At 57.1% G+C, this 18608-nt stretch overlaps 6 protein-coding genes across 6 annotated transcripts; 3 read left to right on the top strand and 3 right to left on the bottom strand.

The window, feature by feature from the left end:
• Positions 1 to 1065: 1065 nt before the first annotated feature.
• B0H18DRAFT_1120440 (uncharacterized protein) lies at positions 1066 to 5518 on the bottom strand (the record flags this gene model as incomplete). The annotated part of the gene is made up of 9 exons (XM_048034119.1): positions 1066 to 1129; positions 1184 to 1614; positions 1670 to 2053; positions 2113 to 2301; positions 2360 to 2395; positions 2449 to 3320; positions 3381 to 5254; positions 5332 to 5345; positions 5399 to 5518. The coding sequence occupies 9 exons, from the start codon at positions 5516 to 5518 to the stop codon at positions 1066 to 1068; spliced, it is 3984 nt and encodes a 1327-aa protein (XP_047891894.1).
• A 1416-nt stretch (positions 5519 to 6934) lies between these two features.
• Positions 6935 to 8042, bottom strand: B0H18DRAFT_955889 (uncharacterized protein; the record flags this gene model as incomplete). Its single annotated transcript, XM_048042397.1, has 6 exons — positions 6935 to 7073; positions 7145 to 7443; positions 7516 to 7598; positions 7661 to 7791; positions 7846 to 7911; positions 7966 to 8042. The coding sequence occupies 6 exons, from the start codon at positions 8040 to 8042 to the stop codon at positions 6935 to 6937; spliced, it is 795 nt and encodes a 264-aa protein (XP_047891893.1).
• Positions 8043 to 8207: 165 nt separating this feature from the next.
• Positions 8208 to 8846, top strand: B0H18DRAFT_955888 (uncharacterized protein; the record flags this gene model as incomplete). Its single annotated transcript, XM_048042396.1, has 1 exon — positions 8208 to 8846. The coding sequence occupies one exon, from the start codon at positions 8208 to 8210 to the stop codon at positions 8844 to 8846; it is 639 nt and encodes a 212-aa protein (XP_047891892.1).
• A 3681-nt stretch (positions 8847 to 12527) lies between these two features.
• B0H18DRAFT_864068 (uncharacterized protein) lies at positions 12528 to 13602 on the bottom strand (the record flags this gene model as incomplete). Its single annotated transcript, XM_048039745.1, has 2 exons — positions 12528 to 13020; positions 13073 to 13602. Coding segments are annotated over 2 exons (1023 nt in total), but the record flags the coding sequence as incomplete, so codon positions are not given.
• A 1907-nt stretch (positions 13603 to 15509) lies between these two features.
• B0H18DRAFT_1015291 (uncharacterized protein) lies at positions 15510 to 15883 on the top strand. Its single transcript, XM_048029201.1, has one exon. It carries the CDS (start codon positions 15556 to 15558, stop codon positions 15787 to 15789), a length of 234 nt encoding a protein of 77 aa, XP_047891890.1. The 5' UTR covers positions 15510 to 15555; the 3' UTR covers positions 15790 to 15883.
• Positions 15884 to 16833: 950 nt separating this feature from the next.
• B0H18DRAFT_858325 (uncharacterized protein) lies at positions 16834 to 17225 on the top strand (the record flags this gene model as incomplete). The annotated part of the gene is made up of 3 exons (XM_048039681.1): positions 16834 to 16914; positions 16967 to 17037; positions 17087 to 17225. Coding segments are annotated over 3 exons (291 nt in total), but the record flags the coding sequence as incomplete, so codon positions are not given.
• Between the last annotated feature and the right edge of the window lie 1383 nt (positions 17226 to 18608).

Here is an 18608-nt window from a genome sequence, read left to right as displayed (position 1 = left end):
GTTGTGATCCGGGGCACTCGTTGCACTGAGTTAATGCTAACGCGTCGCATCTCCACCATTCATTTCGCGCTGCAAGCTATAGCGAGGTGCGTCGCGTCACCGCAGATGCAGATTGTTGACAGTAGAACAGGAAGCAAAAACACAACGAACCCGGTACTCACCGTGTGCATGTACAGCGTCTCTCATCCAATAGACACCGCTATCCCTGTAGGCAAACAGTTCAGTGAGGATGAGTTGCGCGGTGACCAGAGTCTTGCGATGTACTCAGCATGATCAGTGATGTATTCATCCTCTAGAGCTTGAGCTATGTACATACGTCGTACTCGTTGAAAATATTGATGGTCGGGTAGCCGCCGCAGAAGATCCCCAGGCGGTACGCGCGCCGGGAGTCACGACGGCGGGAAAGTACTTGATGATCTGGGCCGACGTGGGTGCTCGCCCTCGTGCCCTTGGCAGCGCCCGGCTTGGGGAATTTAGAGGTGGTTCGCATCGACCATGTCGTCGACGCTGCTCTTGCCGGTCGTTGTTGCCGAGACGGTTGTAGGATGCATTGGAGAGCAGCTTCGTGTCCGCTTTGACAAAGGATGCGACGCAGACAGACTTATTAAGGCTTCGTTGAATTGGGCCGACTAGTGGTCGTCGCCATCGACTTGGATGAAGGCCTTGTGGCGAGACGCTAAGCCGGCCATAAGAGAGGTTTAGCGCCGGTCGGGCGGGCTCCACGAGCTTCATTGATATTCCTCCTCCTCCTCCATTCACGCGCACGAAGGGCTCGCCCTCGGGGATGGACACAACAACAAAGGGCCTCGAGGGCATGACCTCGGATTGCGACGTTTTGGTGGACGTGAGCAGTACATTGACCGCTCGGTGGCTTCACTCATGCATATAAGAGAGGCCTGAACGTTTGAACTGCCACACGATCGGCGAGGGTCCGAGTCGTTACGCTTCTGAGCCTTAGATGTGCTGCAGTTCCCCCTTCATCCATTCACCACATGCACTATGTACAGGCATACTATGTCACAATGGTCTTGTTCCTCGGCATACAGCCGTGTCCCCCTAACATCGTTACTGGCTCGGCAGTAATGGCTTGTCTTTGCGAATCTTGCAGTGCTTGAAACGTTCATACAACCTAGGCGCGCAGTCAAACAAATCATTGACACTGAATAGATGGCATACGACGTACTGTAAAACATCCTCTGGAATGGACAAATCCATATATGGCTGCACATCAAGTTTGTTATGAGCCTCGGGGTCGGTTTGCTGGAGATCCGTGAGCCAGTCTTCATCGTAGAAGTTTTTAGGGAGCCCTGGGACCCCGGGACAAAACTTTTCTATGCGATGGGACCCGCGCTCACGCGGATGAGGAAGATGTCCTTTACTCCACCTTCCATTCGCCGTCCACCGAGTAGACATATAGATCGGGTCAAGCACGTCCAGGAATTCCTCAAACTCTCGCGATCGCCAAGGTAGCTTCGTCACGATGAACCGCTTGCGGCCTGAGCTCTCGTCCGATTCGTCACCACTGACCGCTGTGTAGGGGATGTTCTTGAAGCACTGGGCAAATGGTCGCAACGACCGTGTCGCTTGGCATGCAGCGCGGCGCCGTTCTCTGAGCTGTTGAGCGAGTCAAATTATGCACTTTCTGACTGCGAAGCACCGTAGAACGTACCTCACGCCGGCGTTGTCCGCGTTTTGCTGCATTGATGGTGTCCAATTCTTCTGGCGATGGTTCGTAATCCTCGGAGCGACTCCCTTTTTCGTACTGATCGCGGAGGGCGGCTAAATGAGTCTTGAACATCTTCCGGATGGTGCGTTGATCATTGGAGCTGTAATCTGCAGCTGCGAAGTGCTCTGCGAAGATAACCTTTGCTCTCATATTCCACGGCGACCCCAGATGCCCACTGAAATCAACAGTGAACGCCTCAATCGTCGGACCATGTTCATGCTTCTTCGTCCGGGCATACCGCTCGACATCTTCCACGGAAGCAACCGGGATCGGATCTGAATTGTCAACTCGGTGCATAAGGTTCTGTGCATGTTTTCTGATCTCCTCCTGGACATGCAGTTTAAATTTAGTGTTCGAAATACATGTATACATACGGTGTGGCGCACATGAAGAAGGGTCTTTGCAATAGCTCGACGTTGTACATTGCACCGGACGCGCCGGTCAATGTTGCCCGGCGGATTGTCGGCATCATCACTAGGACTCGGATGTGAAGCAGCCATCATCTGTAACCCGTCGGCCACCTTGTCTATTTTCCTCATAATATTTCGTGCGTCGCGCCTGGTGGCAGGGGCATCCTTGGGAGGAGAGCAACTACTTGAGAGCGGATACTCACACTACTGTACTATGACTCACCGGATTTTCGCGGGCCAAACTTGCTGCCAACTGGTCCTGTTATATGTCATCAATGAGGAAAGCGACGTGACAATGAACCCGGAGATTACTACCGAACGCGCCTCGCTTCGCGGGACAATGCGATGATTTACAGCCCCATCCTCAGGCTGCCTCTCGATGTACAGCGTCTCCTCCGTAGCGCACTCGCGATCCGAAGCACGCGATCCTTGCGAAAAGCTAGGGTGCAAGACTGGCTCGCTTGAACGCGACGTCGGACGCTGTCTCGAGCGAGGTTCATGGGCATGCGATCTAGTACGCTCGCGTTTCTTACTCCTCCTGCGCTTCCTCCTGAATTGCAGGTGAGTGGCAGCTTCAGTTTCTGCGATCCACACCTCATCGGCATCTCCGTCTTGATCCGCCACTGGAGAATGATTGCTCATATCCGAGCCGCTGAAGTAATCAACCTCTAGGGATGCATCCTCGACGCGATAGTGCCCGCCCTGCTCCTCGTCTTCATCCTCGTCTTCATCCTCGTCTTCATCCTCGTCTTCATCCTCATCTTCATCCTCTTCTTCATCCTCATCATCGTATCTGTCCTCACCTTCGTCGTCAATACCATGTGCCTTTTCAAACCCGTTCCCTATCTCGGCCAGACGTTTCTCTTCGCCTTGTGGATTTCTCATGATCTTCCTGCCATCCACGCTCCCACGCTCCTGTCCGACATCGTGCGCATAGTCATTGGAATGGTCACCCCCATATTGGGCTTCACGATCGTTCTTGTTCACATCCTCGTCTTCTATCACCATCCCATCCCACTGCTCGATTTCATACCGATGATCCGGGTGAGCTGAATCCTGCTGTGTGAGATTACTGCTGCCAGCGCCACCGAACCCTTCCATAAAGGCCGATTCTTCATCCCTGCTCATGAGCAGTGGGGCATTACCGTCTCCGCCGATAGGGACTGACACTCCGCCATCGGGTTCTATACGACCACGCAGAAAATGAGCAGAGCGCAAGCCTGGGAAGCAGACTACGGACTCACCCAACTGAGACGAGCTACTGCTGGGGTCTTCGCCGGGGGCTTTGATAGACATCGTTACGATACCGCCGGATCCTAGATGCATATTGCCACCACGTCGGCCCAGATTACCGCCCACTGGTACTTGTTGGCCATTTGATCCATCGTTCGCGTCGGTGACGTGCATATCTTCCGGGCCAGCACCACCTCCTAGGTCAGATCTGTAGAAGCCCCCAGGAAAGCTAGCCTCACGGTCACCATCATTCGCACCAGCGCTGTAGGCGTCGGGCGGGCCAATCTCGCTACCTGAGGAAGGTTCGTATGCAATGTCCCAGCGGTCGCCGTCGACCAAGCCTGCGCTGCCAATGTCGTCCGTCGCGCCGACGAATACTATGCCCGCATCGTGCAGTCCAGCCTCTCCACCGAAGTCTTGTTCGGTGTGTGTGCCGTCGTCGCCAGCAAACCTAGCCCCGTCTACGTGCGCATCACCCATATCAGCCTCACCGCCCAAGCGAGTACCACCTTCGTCACCAGTAGCGGCCGCGCAGTCGACCATATCCGCATCTTCCGAGTCAGCGTCGGCGCGCAGCCCAGTCTCAAGGAAGCCTTCGTCCCCAGGCCAGCTGGCCTCTCGGTCACTACTGTTCGCATGAGCGCTGTGGGCGTCGGGCGGGCCAATCTCGCTACCTGAGGAAGGTTCGTATGCAATGTCCCAGCGGTCGCCGTCGACCAAGCCTGCGCTGCCAATGTCGTCCGTCACGCCGACGAATATGCCCGCATCGTGCAGTCCAGCCTCTCCACCGAAGTCTTGTTCGGTGCTCGTGCCGTCGTCGCCAGTAAACCTAGCCCCGTCTACGCGCGCATCATCCATACCAGCCTCACCGCCCAAGCTAGTGTTGCCCTCGTCACCGTTGGAGTCCGCGCCGCCAATCGAACTGTGCGTACCGGTGACGCTCGCATCTTCCGAGCCAGCGCCACCACTCAACTCACTCCCATAAAGGCTCCCGTCCCCAGGAGAGTCAGCCCAACGGTCGCTGCCATGGACATCGTCCAGGCTAGCCTTGCTGCTCATGGGAGCTTCGTAGACAGCGTCCCGGCGTGCGGCACCGTCCAGGCCAATGTCGTCATGGACACCATCCTCAGGGATGATGCTCGCGTCGTTCTGGCTAGCCTCCCCGTTCAAAACCTGCTCACTGCCTGAACCATCGTCACCAGGCAAGCTAGCCTCATTATCAGGCGCGTTGGTGACGCTCGCGTCTTCCAGGCCTCCGTCGCCGCCCAAGCCATCATCACGGTGAGAGCTGGTGTCACCGTGGCCATCCTTCGCGTCAGCGCCGCGAGCAATGCTCATACCTTCGTCATTCGTCCAACCATCGTCATCGGCCGGACCATTCACACCGTCGGAACGATCCCCGAGCAGCCCGCCCAAGTCATGAACAACCTCCAAGCCATCGTTTCCGCTCGAGCCACCACCATCTCCGCGGGTGTTAACGCTTGCGCCAAAGACCATCATCTCCCCAGGAGTGACTACTTGTGTCATCTCATGACCATCAAGATCATCCGGTAAGGGGCGGGAGTCCTGTAAGGTGGGCTCTTCTCTGGGCAGGTCGGGCACAGGAGATGATCGAACTCGAACCGCATTGCCAACACCATGAGTTAGAGAGACTTGGACGCCTGTCTTGTCATGTTCAGCCCAAACCACTTGACGATCAGGCGGCAGCCATGCGTGGATCCTCTCCTCAAGCAGTTCCTGCCTCCCCGTCGAAACGTAGATAGACCCTATCGGGACAAGAGCTGCATCATGGTACCATTCTGATGCGGCAGCGTCGGAATCTTCGCCTTGCCCGCTGCCTCTGCTGCTAGACCCGATCGCTTCCGGTGGTGAAGTGAAATAGTGACTATCGTGACACCAAGCTGCAACTCGCGATGTGAGAGCGGGCTCCTCTCGATACGTCACTATTGGCAATGCGCGTACTATACTTGTGTCATCTAGCGAAACAAATCAATATGGTCAGGTCTGTGCTATTACAAGTTTCACTAACCTTGTCGGGGTTCGGTGTGGCTCTTGCTTGTTGCCGCTTTCCTAGGTCGCTTTTGGTGAGAGTCCGACTTTGGAGTTGCGCGATGCCTTTTCGTATTGGACGCCTGCAGTGGTGATCCATGTCGTTTACGTGATTTTGAACTCGGCAATAGTGCGCTGAAGTCGGTGACTGGTTCAGGAGGAAAGTGCCGTCTTCGCTTTTCAAGTGGCGACACGAGTGGCGGCCCTGCTCGTTTGCGCGACTGTTGGCCTTGTTCTAAGTCATCGGCCGGGTTTTCGTCTCCCCGCTGAGCGGACTGTCTGAGCTCCTGTGTATGTCGCTCCGAGTGCAGCCCTGCTTGAGTATCCTCTCTCAACGCCGCCCAACGGGCACCGAAGTGGCGCCACCATGATCCACGTACAGTCATGGCGAACTAGGGTACAAGAGAGTGAGGAGGTTCGCCCATAAAGCCTGTGAGTCAGTATGCGGTACTTACCTGCTGCTCCTGTGCTGCTCTTCACACTCGTACACTGCATACGCAGTGCGGTATCGCGTGGGTTGGCGCTTTGTTAGTAAGCGCCAGCGGAGGAGGCCTAATTGGTCACGCCTGCCCGATATTTCACTTGTTAGCTTCGTTACAGTATGTGGAAGCTTAAGCTGACCATTGCCAAGAGCTGCATATCGAGGCCGCTGGAGAGTGCGTAGTTGGCAAGAATGGATACTATCACCGCCATGCATCTGTAGCCCTCAGACAAACAAGCGGCGGTGACCTAACGATGGCGAACCAAGTGAATCGTATCCGTATCCCGTACTGTAGCCAACCCCACATACAATATCTCGTACTCATATCATCTGTAGACCCTACGCCGTGGCTTTGCTCGAGCACCGTCGGGCGACGTAGGCCCCTCATCAAAAATGCGTACACGGGTGGAGGAGGAGGATCTTACCTGCGAGGTGATCCGCACCGTGACTTCTGCCGTTCGACCTCAGCGCTCAGCCACCCGCCATAGTCTCGCCCTCGACGTGCCGGTTATGATACAACCTTGTTGGGAAAGGGGAGGCCGGCACTCCGCCTGAGTGCCGTTTTTTGATGTGGGGCCTATCGTTTTGGAATTAGCTGGAAGAGCGAAGGACACGGCTCCGAATTGGCTCCGAAGTACTGACAGTATTGCTGCAGACGGTATGAATCGACTGCAACTTAGCGAAGACTTGGCATTATTAGTCTCGGCGACAGCGCTCACCTTGACAGAATGTGGCGATCGATAGGTACTGCTCAGCTGCGACCTCACTTGTCCTAGTCGGGAGGAGGAGCACGACGTACAGCGGATGCTCGCATGCCATGACGAAACTGGGATGTCAGTGGGTGTCTCAGCCAACTGGGAGCGAGAGTTGTCTCGACGCTACGCCGCGTCCAAGTTCAGGACAAACAAAAGCCCGTGAGCTCTGATATAGCATCAGTATGTCGACGAGGCTCGGGAAGTTGTATTTGGAGCCGTCGGAGATGCATCGATGAATCTAAGGCTCGCGCCCAAATCCACCCGTGATCACGAGACGCTGTCACGATTGAAATATTGACGGGAAGACGTGTTTGCAGCTTTTAGTGATACCTCGTATCGGGACGAAACCAGCAAGGTGGGGCGAGACAGGGACAAATGACAGACCAATGTCATATGATGAATTGCTTGACTCGTACACACTTATGGACACATTGGATCAATAAAGACATACATAGTGAAGGTTCTCGTGCAACGATGATGTCGCACTTACTACATGACTTGTAAATAAATCGCGCAGAAGGTGACGATGACGAACGCCACGATGTAAAGAGCCCGCCTACTCTGGAGCAACCGAGGGAGGTTGGCGAGTGCAAGCTTCCCGCCAAAGGCCCCGTATTCCAAGCAATCCGTGAATGCGGCAATGAGTGGGGCTAACTCCTGATCGACTGAGGCGTTCTGCGACCACCCTTCGTCAGTGCTGCGTAGCCCAAAGCACAGCAGAAGAGCCCAAAAGTCGGCCGGCGTCTCCATTCTGACTTGATACACCATCTGAGTCTCTTCGTGAGACCACTGGATCACTAAATAGGTCTGTTACGGTTGCTGGTCAATCACTGGTCGTACTCCAGCCCGCTGGCAGCTCACCTCATAAGCCCGGACCTGAAGGGAGCTCAAGATTACCGCGGTCCTCGTCCCTGGTATTCCCGTGCCACGGCAAATAAGTGCAACTGGTAAGCAGTACAATGTTATGAATCAGATTTGAGGGAACGGAGTGGTACTGTGCACATACACCGATTACTTGGCAGATGGACGAACATCAACGCGCCTGGCCACTCCTCGTTGAAGTTGAGTTGTTCACCTAGGTGCAAGGAACGGGCCTGAATATTTGGTACGACCTGAGCAAACCAGACCGTCGTCCCGCTGGGCCGGGGTGGTCAACGCGACGACGGGCGCACGACAGGATAATGGACGAACTTCAAAATCGGCGGAAGCCTCGGGAGAGCGTGCTCCATGCGCCTAACGAGGGGAATGGCCGTTCGACTGTTCCACGATGATCAGCACGACAATCGCCACACGATAGTAGAACGAACGGACTTCAGCAAGGGTAAAAGCCTCCAGAATACGACAGCTGCACGCTCCATGAGAGTGGCGAGGAAGCGGAGAAAGGCCATGGTCGCGATGTTTGAAGGAACATATCAGGCCGCGCTTTATATATGGCACGCGCAGGCATGCTCTGATTCTCCAAGAGCTCCATTGTCTCTGTACAATAGAACGCCTGGAAGGACAATGTCCGGGACGCACTCGCTGAGTTTAGTCCCGGCCGAACGAGCCGGAGAATGTCTGGCCCTATTACACTCTGCATTGTCGTGCGCAACACGAGTGCCGACGGTGCGAGTGCGACCGGGCCTCCTTCGCTCGAGCTAGGTAGTCCGCAGAGCGACGACGGTGAGGCCGAAAAGATCAACAGCGAAATCAACAGCTCTGTTGCGGGCGGCATATATTGTGCGGATGTTCCGAGCCTCTTGAGTGAGTTCGGAAGCACCCCAGACCTCAGCTTTCAGCGTCCGCTAAGACGTCGCCAGCAAACGGGGAGAGCCAGAGAGGCGAAGCCCCGTCGTGTCGCTTGTGGGCGAGGTGTCCATAAGCTGAGAGGAACAGAAGGCGCACCGGAGGCGTTAGGTGTCAGCGGCGAGCGCGAGACCTGCAGCGAGCTCCCCGCTGTCGTAGATAATCGTCCCGAAGGTGCGTCCGGGATTGGTGTACACATACTCCCATACGAGCTGCCGGTACATAGCATTGGCAGCCGGTTCGACTGCTCTGTCCGTGGTGGACAGCTGCCAAAGACGCCAGTTACCCTAAAAGATGTACCGTGGGGAGTACCGCGCGAGGATACTTGCGGGGATGGCAGCCGGAAGCACATCCTACTTCAAGTTGAACGAATTGACAAAGACCGGCTGCGCAGATTCTCATACTGAGACCCCTTCCCGGCGAAGCAGGCGTTCAGAGCGTGGACTGGTGAATCTCGTGTCAGCCTCGCCGTGCGAGTGCACACCCAGGGCATGGCAGCGAGAAGTATGTGCGGCGCACCCGTGGGCAGGGATAAGACCGCCGAGCACCAAACACCACTCCGCCAGACGAACGTTGGCATCAAAGCAGCCTCTGTCATCGGAATCAGACCACACCAGCTCCAGACGGCTCGCGGGCACGTCCCTCGCTCTCTGCGTCGACGTCCTCTTGGCAGCGGTGCTGGGGCTGGCTGAATGTGAGTACGGTGGTGTCGGAAGGGGCGACAAGAGGAGAGTCGCTTCCTGAATTGAGCCGGAAGGGCCAACCCGGAGATGAGCAGTGGGGACGGGCAACTTGTGCGCGGCGCGGCGCCTGCAGAAAGAGGCGTTGCGGCGTCCTGCTAATCCGTAGCACAATTGATCGGTCATACTCCACGACGCCAGCCAGAAAACTGACTCGCTCGTGCACCTCCGCGGCCTTCGGACTCCTTCGTTGACTGGCGACAGTAACGGCGCACTCCACAATGCGCATCGTCTCCTCCGTCACGCAAGCGTACACGTCAGGAAGATCTTCAGGCGCATCAGCGCCAGCACAGGATACGGTCTGGTTCAGCCCGCACAGACCGAGCTTCAGTATCGAGCACCAGGCGACAAGTCCGGCGCGACCGTCACCTCAATGCTACCGACGAGCATGTACGTCTTGACGAGCTCTGTCAACCGGGTTTCTCAGTCGGAGGTGATGCTGGAGGCCGGAGATTCGGAGGCGGAGGCCTGATGAGCGCGGACACATAGTCAGCGGCGAGTCGTTACTTACGACGTGAGACTCACCGCAGAACGCCCAGTCTTACTCTGACGCGGTAGAAGACACATTATCCAGGGAGTCCTGAGCGGTTCCAGCTCTTCCCCACCAAAGTAACTACGGTCCATCTCATCAGTGAGTGACCTGTGAGGTCGATGGCGGCTTACCAGACGATCAAATCCCCACTTCGACACGATGACGGATCCTTCGCGCGCATCGATATAGTTGCGACGGCGGGCGATAGCGGACATCTTGGCCTCGACGGATGGGTGCTCTGACACGGCTGCGGCGCTCTTCGCGGAGCACGCCTTCGCGAGTCGGACGACTGTAAACGTAGGTTTGTGACGCTTCCCATACATGTAGTCAGCTCGTCCGGGAAACACATGGAGATCGGCGACGCAGACGCTGTGATGCTGGTTCAGACACGAGACGCAGGAGCGGCGGTGAGGAAATGCCCACGCGAAAGCCCGCAGCAGGCCGAACATTACGGGCGAGTGATCGTCACTTCATGAGAGGTAACGAAACTCTTGCTGTCGGATACCTTAAGCGTGTTTCGTCTTGGAACTCATTGACGTCCCTGCCTCTGCCCCGCGAGGTACTGAGTGGTGCGCAAATGAGGACCCACTCGCAACCGCCGCCACTCCCCGTTCGCGGGTACCATCGGCTGGCTGGCCAATCTGGACACGCCGAGTACCGACCTCCTGGCGTGCGCAGAGCGGAACCACCGGCTCCATTGCCTTAGGCACGCTTGAATGTTCGTAGCGGATCGGAGCCTCTCGAACGCGAGGCGGCGGCTCCATACTTCGTACGCGGCGACATGCCAGTCGTGGGACGTCGGTGTAGTGTGCGGCGATGCGTTTGATGATGCGCCTGTGGTAGATACCGCACTCGCTGACCTCGTGGTCGACGTCAAAGGACTGTAGGTTGTTGCAGAAGTCGACGCTGACGGCACAGAGATAGCAGCCGAGCGGCGTCGAGGGAGTCGTGATGAGGGTAGCGACGTTAATGTCACATCCGCGGCGGAGCGGGCTGGCGATACCGGCTTGCCATTCGTTGAAGTGCGCGACGGCTGCGGTGCCGAGCAGACGGACAGCTGCGGTGTCGAGCAGACGGACGACGACGGTGTCGACTGACGGACGACGACGGTGTCGACTGACGGATGGCGGCGACGTCGGGCTGAGGCATCAGGTACTGCAGCGTAGGTTGAGCTAAGACGAGCACGGTGACTAGCAGACAGGGAACGCACCTCTCCTACCGCCCTTCCAGTCGTTCAGGCGAGAGTGTTCGCTCCCGGTGTCGAAGAAGAGAACATAAGACGAGCCCTCGATGAGCCATCTGCCGCGGAGCGACCTGTATGGGAGTGGGCCTGGTAGCTGAGGGGTCCGATGAGACGATACTGTATCTGTCGCCATGCGCGGGAACACATACCGCGCGGAGTCGCAGCAGAGAACGTGAAAGGGGGCGAGCACAGGCTGGCCACCCACGACCTCTTCAGTACCGAGTGCCTTCTCGGTCGTGCGGGGCCATGACAGAAGCCGGGTCGGAAAGTGCGACAGCGCTCAGGAGGAGGAAAAGGAGACTCGAGTGTCGGGCGACATGAGCGACGAGCGTGAATGCGGTCGTCGCCTGAACGTGTCTGAGTCCATCACGTGTGGTCCCCAGGCTAGCGCTCCTGCATCATATTCTCGAATTTCGGTACGGAGTCCACACCACTGCTACTGTTGGTATAGTATAGTAACTCGCTTAGGAGTCGCAACACTGCTCAGATTCACCGGTATCCTGATATGTCGACGTCGCTGTCAAGGCTCCAGTGACGGCAAGTCCGGTGCGCTCGACCAGCTTCAAAGTTCACGAACCGCACCAATTGCTCGTGCAACTGTGTCGTATAGTGGCTCGCACTACCTGGCGCGATCGGATATAGTGCAACGCGGCGATGCAAGGGAGAGGGCGCCACAGGCTGAGTCCGCGGCCGCTGCGCGACGATCCTGGGCGCGGAACCAACGGCGGCGCCAGTACTGTTCCACCCGATGTTTGAAGACTGTGCGGCTAGCCAGGTAAGTTCTGCGCTCACGGGGTGCTGGCAGGAGCAATGTACAAACAGGCTTAGCTGACGGAGGGCTCGCACCAGGTATGATTCACTCGACACAGAAGAGTCTCGGGTTGTCGAGCTTTCCACCCCGCTCAACCAGACATCACTAGGTCTGTCTGGCGATCCAGTGAGGACGCGTCGAGTGGGAGTTCGATAGCCCGGTCGTTGTCGCCGATGGCGGGTATTCCAGCCTCAGGGAACCCCCCCCCCGGGTCTGCGACCGCGAGCCGAGTGTCGCTCGACAACTCAGACTGAACAGGCCTAGACCAGGCGAGTGAACGCCAAGCCGTTAGCGATATCCATCTCCAACAACTGACCAAACACTTACTAGACAGCTGTACCTCCTTCGCAAAGAAATACATATCCTGCTTGTGCGAGCGCACGTTTGTCCGCAGTTGCTCGCCCGTTCATTCTTCTACACGAAGATCCGACGCAACGAGCCAAGATGTACGGATGCCGTCGACCTTCCGACCCCGAGGCCTGAGCGCAGAACTTGACTGCCAATCGTAAGCAAGCACGGACATGCTTCTAGGTGCGATGGCAGACGACGTTAATTACACCATGACGCAGACTCGGACGTGTGTCCGTCAGTGAACCGTCATGGTATAAACAGTACGAAACATAGCACGCGAGTACTGATTTAGACATATGCAGATGCGGGACGTATCATAGACTACTCACAGTACTCAATCACTCTTGATTGCCAAACGATCGCCCGCAGCAGCCAATAGTTTGCTCGTCAATACGCACTGTTTGTCGCCCGGCGCCCCTCCTTCAGCCGTTCAATGCCATAACTGACGCTCCGAACCAACGCCTCCACCGGCACGCGTTCACCTACAATGCCAGGTGCGGCCGAGCGGTCCCGCAGCTCCTCCACATCTGCGACCAGCATTTGTAACGCATCTCGCGTTGCGATTACATGGGCGAGGGCTTCCTTGAGGAGCGCAAGATGCGCCTCGTTCGTCTGGCGCGCATAACGGTTTCCACCGAAGATTCCCTCTCGCAAGCAGACTTCATGTATTGTCAGGAGGTGTCCCTGGAGTTGCTCAAGGTCTGCGGCGCTGGTAGTTGCCATGGAGAGCATGCGCTGGGTCTCGTGTACCAGCGTCTCCATTACATTGGCATACGAGCGGACGACAGTGCTCGCGCCGGTGGCAAGATGGGGCATGAGAGTCGTCGCGAGCCACGGCAGCAAGCCCTCCTTGACTGTCGCGGCTTCAATTGTGAGCATGGCGTGGTCGTTCACGGCCACGATGCTGAAGTGTACAATTAGCAAGGCATTGTACGACGGATGGATCTACGGCTCACCGATCTACCGCGCCGTCAATCTTCGCGCTGAGCCTGTACAGCCCTTCGCCTGCCTTCTTTGCGTCCTTCACCAACTCCATCAGGGCTTCTGCGAGGATATCGCGGCTCCTCAGGTCACTGGCGCGTACGAGCGTAACCAAGTCGCGCGTCGCAACCTCCGACTGCTTGAGTTTTAGGCTGATTCCATTCGTGTATCGATTGGCATCCATGATTGCCTCGAAGTGGCTGTGCAGTTCGACGACCTTGCCGACCCCCGCTAACCTTGATGTCTTCCCCACGCCGAGTATGTTCGGTGCATAACGAGCACAGACCATGCTTGATGAGATGCCCGGAAGCAGACAGACGGGGGAAAGCATGTCGCTGAGCTTCCCAGCGACGTGGCAACTTATCATCACCAGGAGCACGACAAAGGTGAGGACGCCCAACGGCCTCTTGAGCCACCGAAAAGCGATGCGTAGAACATCTACCATGTAGGAAACAATGACTGAGGCACCAGAGAACAGAGCCTGCCGTATCTGCTCACGATCCAGAGTGACGGTGTCTTCGTGTAGTCCGACCACAGGTGCCACCGACTGCAGTGGCGCACGACGGAGGGCGACCGTTTCTTCGAGATCTCGTAGTCCGACCGCAGGCGTCGCCGAGCACAATGGCGAGATGGGCCTCGAAGGTGTGTTGTTCGGCTCTTCAGCGATCGACGGCTCTTCCGCGGTCGACGGCTCTTCGACGATCGACGACTCTTCAGCTTCAGCGGTCGACGGCTCCTCAGCGGACAACGGCTCCTCAGCGGACAACGGCTCCTCAGCGGTGTATGGCTCTTCGACGGCGCCGGTAGTCATGACTTGGTAGAAGCTGTGAAACGCGTAGAGTGTAAGTTCCGCTGGAATGTTTCCGTGGTTTGTTGTTGTCTCCGCCGCGGTGTGGGTTTTTATACTTAGTAGAGCAGGTACGCGACTCGTGACCGGCACGCGGTAAGTGAGCCGATACCGCCACAGATATGACAGTCACGACGGTCGGTCGTGCAACGGCCAGAGTCTACGGTCGTGTCTCTGATAGTCTGTCTGCCGGAGACCAGCTAAGCTCTCCTCCGATCAAATCAAAACCACGACTCACTGTTCTGTTGAATTTGGGATGTCAATCCGGTGCTATCAGGCATGCGTTTCATTTTTACGAGTATCCGGTGGCCGAGGTCTCTCCTGTACACGGTTGGAGTGCCCGGAGCGATCAACTGACGTAGCATACGCGCAGATCGCGTACGCGTAGGGCCAATAGCGAGCTTTATGACACTGCACTCACCAGGCTGTTCGCTCAGTGTTTGCCCATTGGGCATCGTTCCCAGTGTTCGACAGTCTCCGAGGCGGAAATCAGCAGACAGTGAACAAGAGTCGGCTCGCGGGGGCGGCGACGACGACGACGAGGAGACAGGGATACAGGGAATTCGAACTGACGGTCAAGGACTCACTGGCACCCGGTTTGACAAGCACAGGCTGTGCAGCGTCGTCCGGTGGGGCGCATCCTGCAGGATTGTGCATGAGCGTTCGATATCTGTGCAGATACGGTCGCCGTCAGCATGGGCGTCGGCGGCACTACATTTGGACATCTCACGGGCATTATTAGCGGGCAACCAGAGCAAGAGGCGGCGGATCGGCAGATCGGGTACACAAGGCCCCGGGGTGGGGAGGGTGGTCGACCCTTGGATGGGCGATTCCGAAATTTTATACCAGAAGTTCGAAAAAACCGTCATACCCTCCCCAACTCGGTCGAAGTAGACCGTCGATAGTGTCGGATTAGTTGTAAATTAGCTTCCTGTCACACGCAGACAACCCTTTTTGCACGTGGCCCATTGGCTAGTCTACTTTTCGAGGTCGGTATTTTCAATCGCAGTCTAAATGTGCGTAGTGGATCGCAGGCGGAACTGTAACCTCAAGTGTGTGGCTGAGCTTGTGGCGGGTGCGTCTGCGGCGGAAGCAACAGTGCGCTCTCGTCGCGTACTACTACTAGGTCGCCGTCTTTTCCACTGCTCCTCCTCGACTGGACGATAGCGACTTTTACCGCTATCTACTGTTTCCTTTCACGGGAAGACGTTTTCAGCTAAAGACTCGAACGTTCACCCCGGGCCCTTGCGCGTGCTAACACTGTAACAGTGTTCTCGACGTACCGTTGTGCGACAACTCCAAACACGAGCACGCAAACAAGGATGTGTGAGGTTTTCGGGCTCGTTTATCGGGCGCGGCATGCTCAAGAAGGCGACACACGTATTTTCAGTAAGTGTTGTGTGCGCGGCAGGTAGCGATTCAAAGGTATGTCCCTCGCCGTCCGTCTGCGACCTAGTGCACTTTACAGTCTGGATAGTTCATCAAGCGAGTTTGGTGTGTAGCAGCGTAACCGGAACGGCGCATTTGAGCTCGCTATTCGGTTTGTCCTCTATCTATCCCCCGAGCCTCTGGTCCTTCTCACCCATACTTTTTCGTCTGCACCTACTCAGCATGCCCTCTTCCGGATTCTCGTTTGCCTCGGTATGTGTCTGCCATCTGGCACAACTGGTAGCTAGTGACCGTCAACCCGAAATTTCGTCTGTCTGCCCTCGTGCGCGTCCACTCGCCCGCTCAAATGCCTGCCCGCCAATCCACATGCTCTCCTGCACGTTCGCCCGCTCGCCCATACCCTTGCTTACGTATCCTTGTGCTGAACAGCTTGGAGGCACACACCCGTACGAATAGTTGACCGTGCGTTTGTGCACTCGCTTACTCGCGCGCACGCCCGCTTTTCTGCCCGCACACTCGCCCATCTAGCTGCAAATGAATCTCCCGGCTCGTTCGCCTGCATGCTCGCCCGTCTGGCACCTACAATGCCACCCGCCTGCCGACTACCCGCCTGCCTGATCACCACTCTGCTTCATTGTCTGCCAACTCGGTCGTATGTGTACCTGCATATCTGTGTGTCCACGTCTCCGCCTGCACTCTCACTAAGCCACTCACACGGCGTCGAAGAAGGTGCGGATGTCATAGAGCAGTGTTCACATACTCTACGTGGCTTGTAGATTTTTCAGCAATATAAAGGCACTTTTTTCACTGATTGAACGAGGGTGGGGGGTGGTCTGGAGACAGGACCGCCGAAAAATAATAATATACAGGGGGTGGTAGGGTGGGGGGGTCCAGATATTGAAGTTTCGGAAAAACCCGGCCTTGTGTACGGAAATTTAATTCCTGCCGCCTCTTGAACCAGAGGCAATATGTTTGGGCAGACGCCGCCGGTAGTGCCTGCACGGGTCGGGAACACCGGGTACGGGTCCGGGTCTCATTTCTATGTCCCTCCAGGTCCCTCCTCCTGCGGCCGCCGCAAGCGCTGGACTCGGAGCGCCTGCCAATGTCTGCTGGGTCGGAGTTGAAGACTACTCAGACGTCTCACATCCTTTGAATAAAGTTAATTCCACCTGCCGCTCCTTCTGCGCTCATTGCCTCTGCGCTAAATATCACTCGCATCTCCTTGCTGGTCAACGCGTTGACTGGCTCGGACACGGAAGGTTTCCAAACTATAACCCGCGTGTGTCCCGAGTCGCACAGTCGCGGCAGCTCTGGATGTCTGCAAGCACGGCCGGGGACAGACCTACCAGAAGTCAAAACGTGAACATCACCGAACATGCTCAGGCAGCGTCAGCACCCGCCGAAAACATCGGAGGACGCGCCTCGGTCGACTATGGCATACCATCTGCACTCGACGTCCATCTGTACGGGCGACCCACCACCGGAGTAAGTCGCTATCTGGCGGGCCGCAGTGTCGGGGGAAGCGCAGCGGCAGGAGAGGAATGGGGAGCAAACTTTTGGGCAACGGTATACAATCCGCAGGTGCGTCCTAAGTCAGAGTTGTCAATGCATGCCAGGCCGACGTTGGATGCAGACCCAGGTGTCCTTCTACGCGTGCCCTGGGACTGAAGAGGTTGGTTCGGATCCTCCGATCGGAAACTCTTTGTAAGTCGTCGCTGCGATGTATTCGACGCTGCCGTCGATCTTAAGGCAGGTTACCTGCCAACCCTGAGGCAGGGTGGTGGGAAATGATCGACGAGGCCAGCAGACTGCAATACTACTATCACACAAAGCATGGAGAGACTGTCTGGGAGCGGCCGGATGCATTCGTGATCCCTCTGGCTATCCTACAGGAGCGACCGTCCTATACACCGGATGTACTCTACTCACGACATCTTCAGAAGACCGCGCTGGGATGCCGCCTGTCCGCTCGTCGACCTTCCCCCAAGGATCCCGCTCCTCAAAACCCGAACACATCTAACAGGATACCGTATTACCGCTCGGATTCATACCGCAGCGACCAAGACCTCAGAGCAGCTCCGCCAACCGATAGCAGCGTCGATCGCAGTCTGCGACCCGTAGCTCACCACCGACGAGCAAATGGTCCCCGATAACCCCTGGTCCCGACAAGAAGGCGCCGTCATGTCGGCCGGCGACGAGCAGTGACCATGTACAGTACGGAACGACATCGAATGGAGGTCCGCTGACGTATCCCCGTTGGCACCCGCTCACGCGCATGTCCAACGCGTCGTCCGCGGCGCCCTCACGCGAGTCCATGTCGGCGTAATCTGTCAACGACCGGTATGCCAAAGCGCGGGGATGAGGATGGCGCATAGCATGGGGGCAAACATGACAGTTCGACGCTCGGGCGGTCACGTTTGGAAACGTCCAGCTACCTCCCCTACCGCGCTCCCCAGTTGCAGTCTCTCCGCATCACTCTGAGATGGTTGCGCTCTCGGACTCGCAGTCGACGACGTCATCCGTGTCGACGGACAAACTGTGCACTGTCTCGGAGAATGGGTATGGGGAGTGGTCTGCGACGCCGTCGCTGCTCGATCCTCACAAGCTCCGGATCAGCACAGAGCACGGGGATGGCCTACATACTGCGCCGTCGTCGCCCAATCCGATGTGGCCAAGGGGGGGGGAAGATGGCGAAGACGGGCGTGCCGCCCGGTCTGCAACGGTCTATACTTGCGCTGCCACATTTCGGAGGTGCCCGCAGGGTCTCTACTCCGACTCCTGCAATCACGAAGGGGAACGTGATCAGCACTCCCATTTATAATACAGGAAGGACTTCGTCCAGGACTATCTGCACCGCGACTGATTCTTGACAGGAGAATTCCGTGTGCACTTCTATCGCTCACTCACTCATTCACCCGCGTGACTCGCCCGCAGCTCGCCATCCCGACACGCACACCCGTACAACCCGCGCAAAACCCGTATCCACTGCGGCCGGTCTGTACCCGGGGCGGGTACGGTTGCGGGCACACCTTGGGACACCCGCGGGTCTGTCCTACGCGGCCGCGGCGGCACCGGGTGGGAGAGTGGACTCAGGCAACTAGGTTCATGTCCAGGCTTGGTACTTGTAGATCATCGGTGCTAGTACGGGCTTGCACGGGCGTAGGGAGACAGTGATCGTCACTGGGGACGACAAGGCAGAGTGGCGATGATTGACAGCGAGCGACCCGACTGACGCGCTCTCGCCGGTATCAGGCCCCGCAGCGGCGCGCTTACCC

Source organism: Fomitopsis serialis, assembly GCF_022376445.1.
Source record: "Fomitopsis serialis strain Sig1Antser10 chromosome Unknown B0H18scaffold_47, whole genome shotgun sequence".
Classification (NCBI taxonomy): domain Eukaryota; kingdom Fungi; phylum Basidiomycota; class Agaricomycetes; order Polyporales; family Fomitopsidaceae; genus Fomitopsis; species Fomitopsis serialis.
The sequence above is the reverse complement of the archived record's forward strand: the minus strand, read 5'-3'. Positions and strand labels throughout refer to the sequence as shown.

Excerpts from the sequence above, each read along its gene's own strand:
- B0H18DRAFT_1015291 (XM_048029201.1), top strand. The coding sequence starts at position 15,556 with ATGCCCTCTTCCGGATTCTCGTTTGCCTCGGTATGTGTCTGCCATCTG.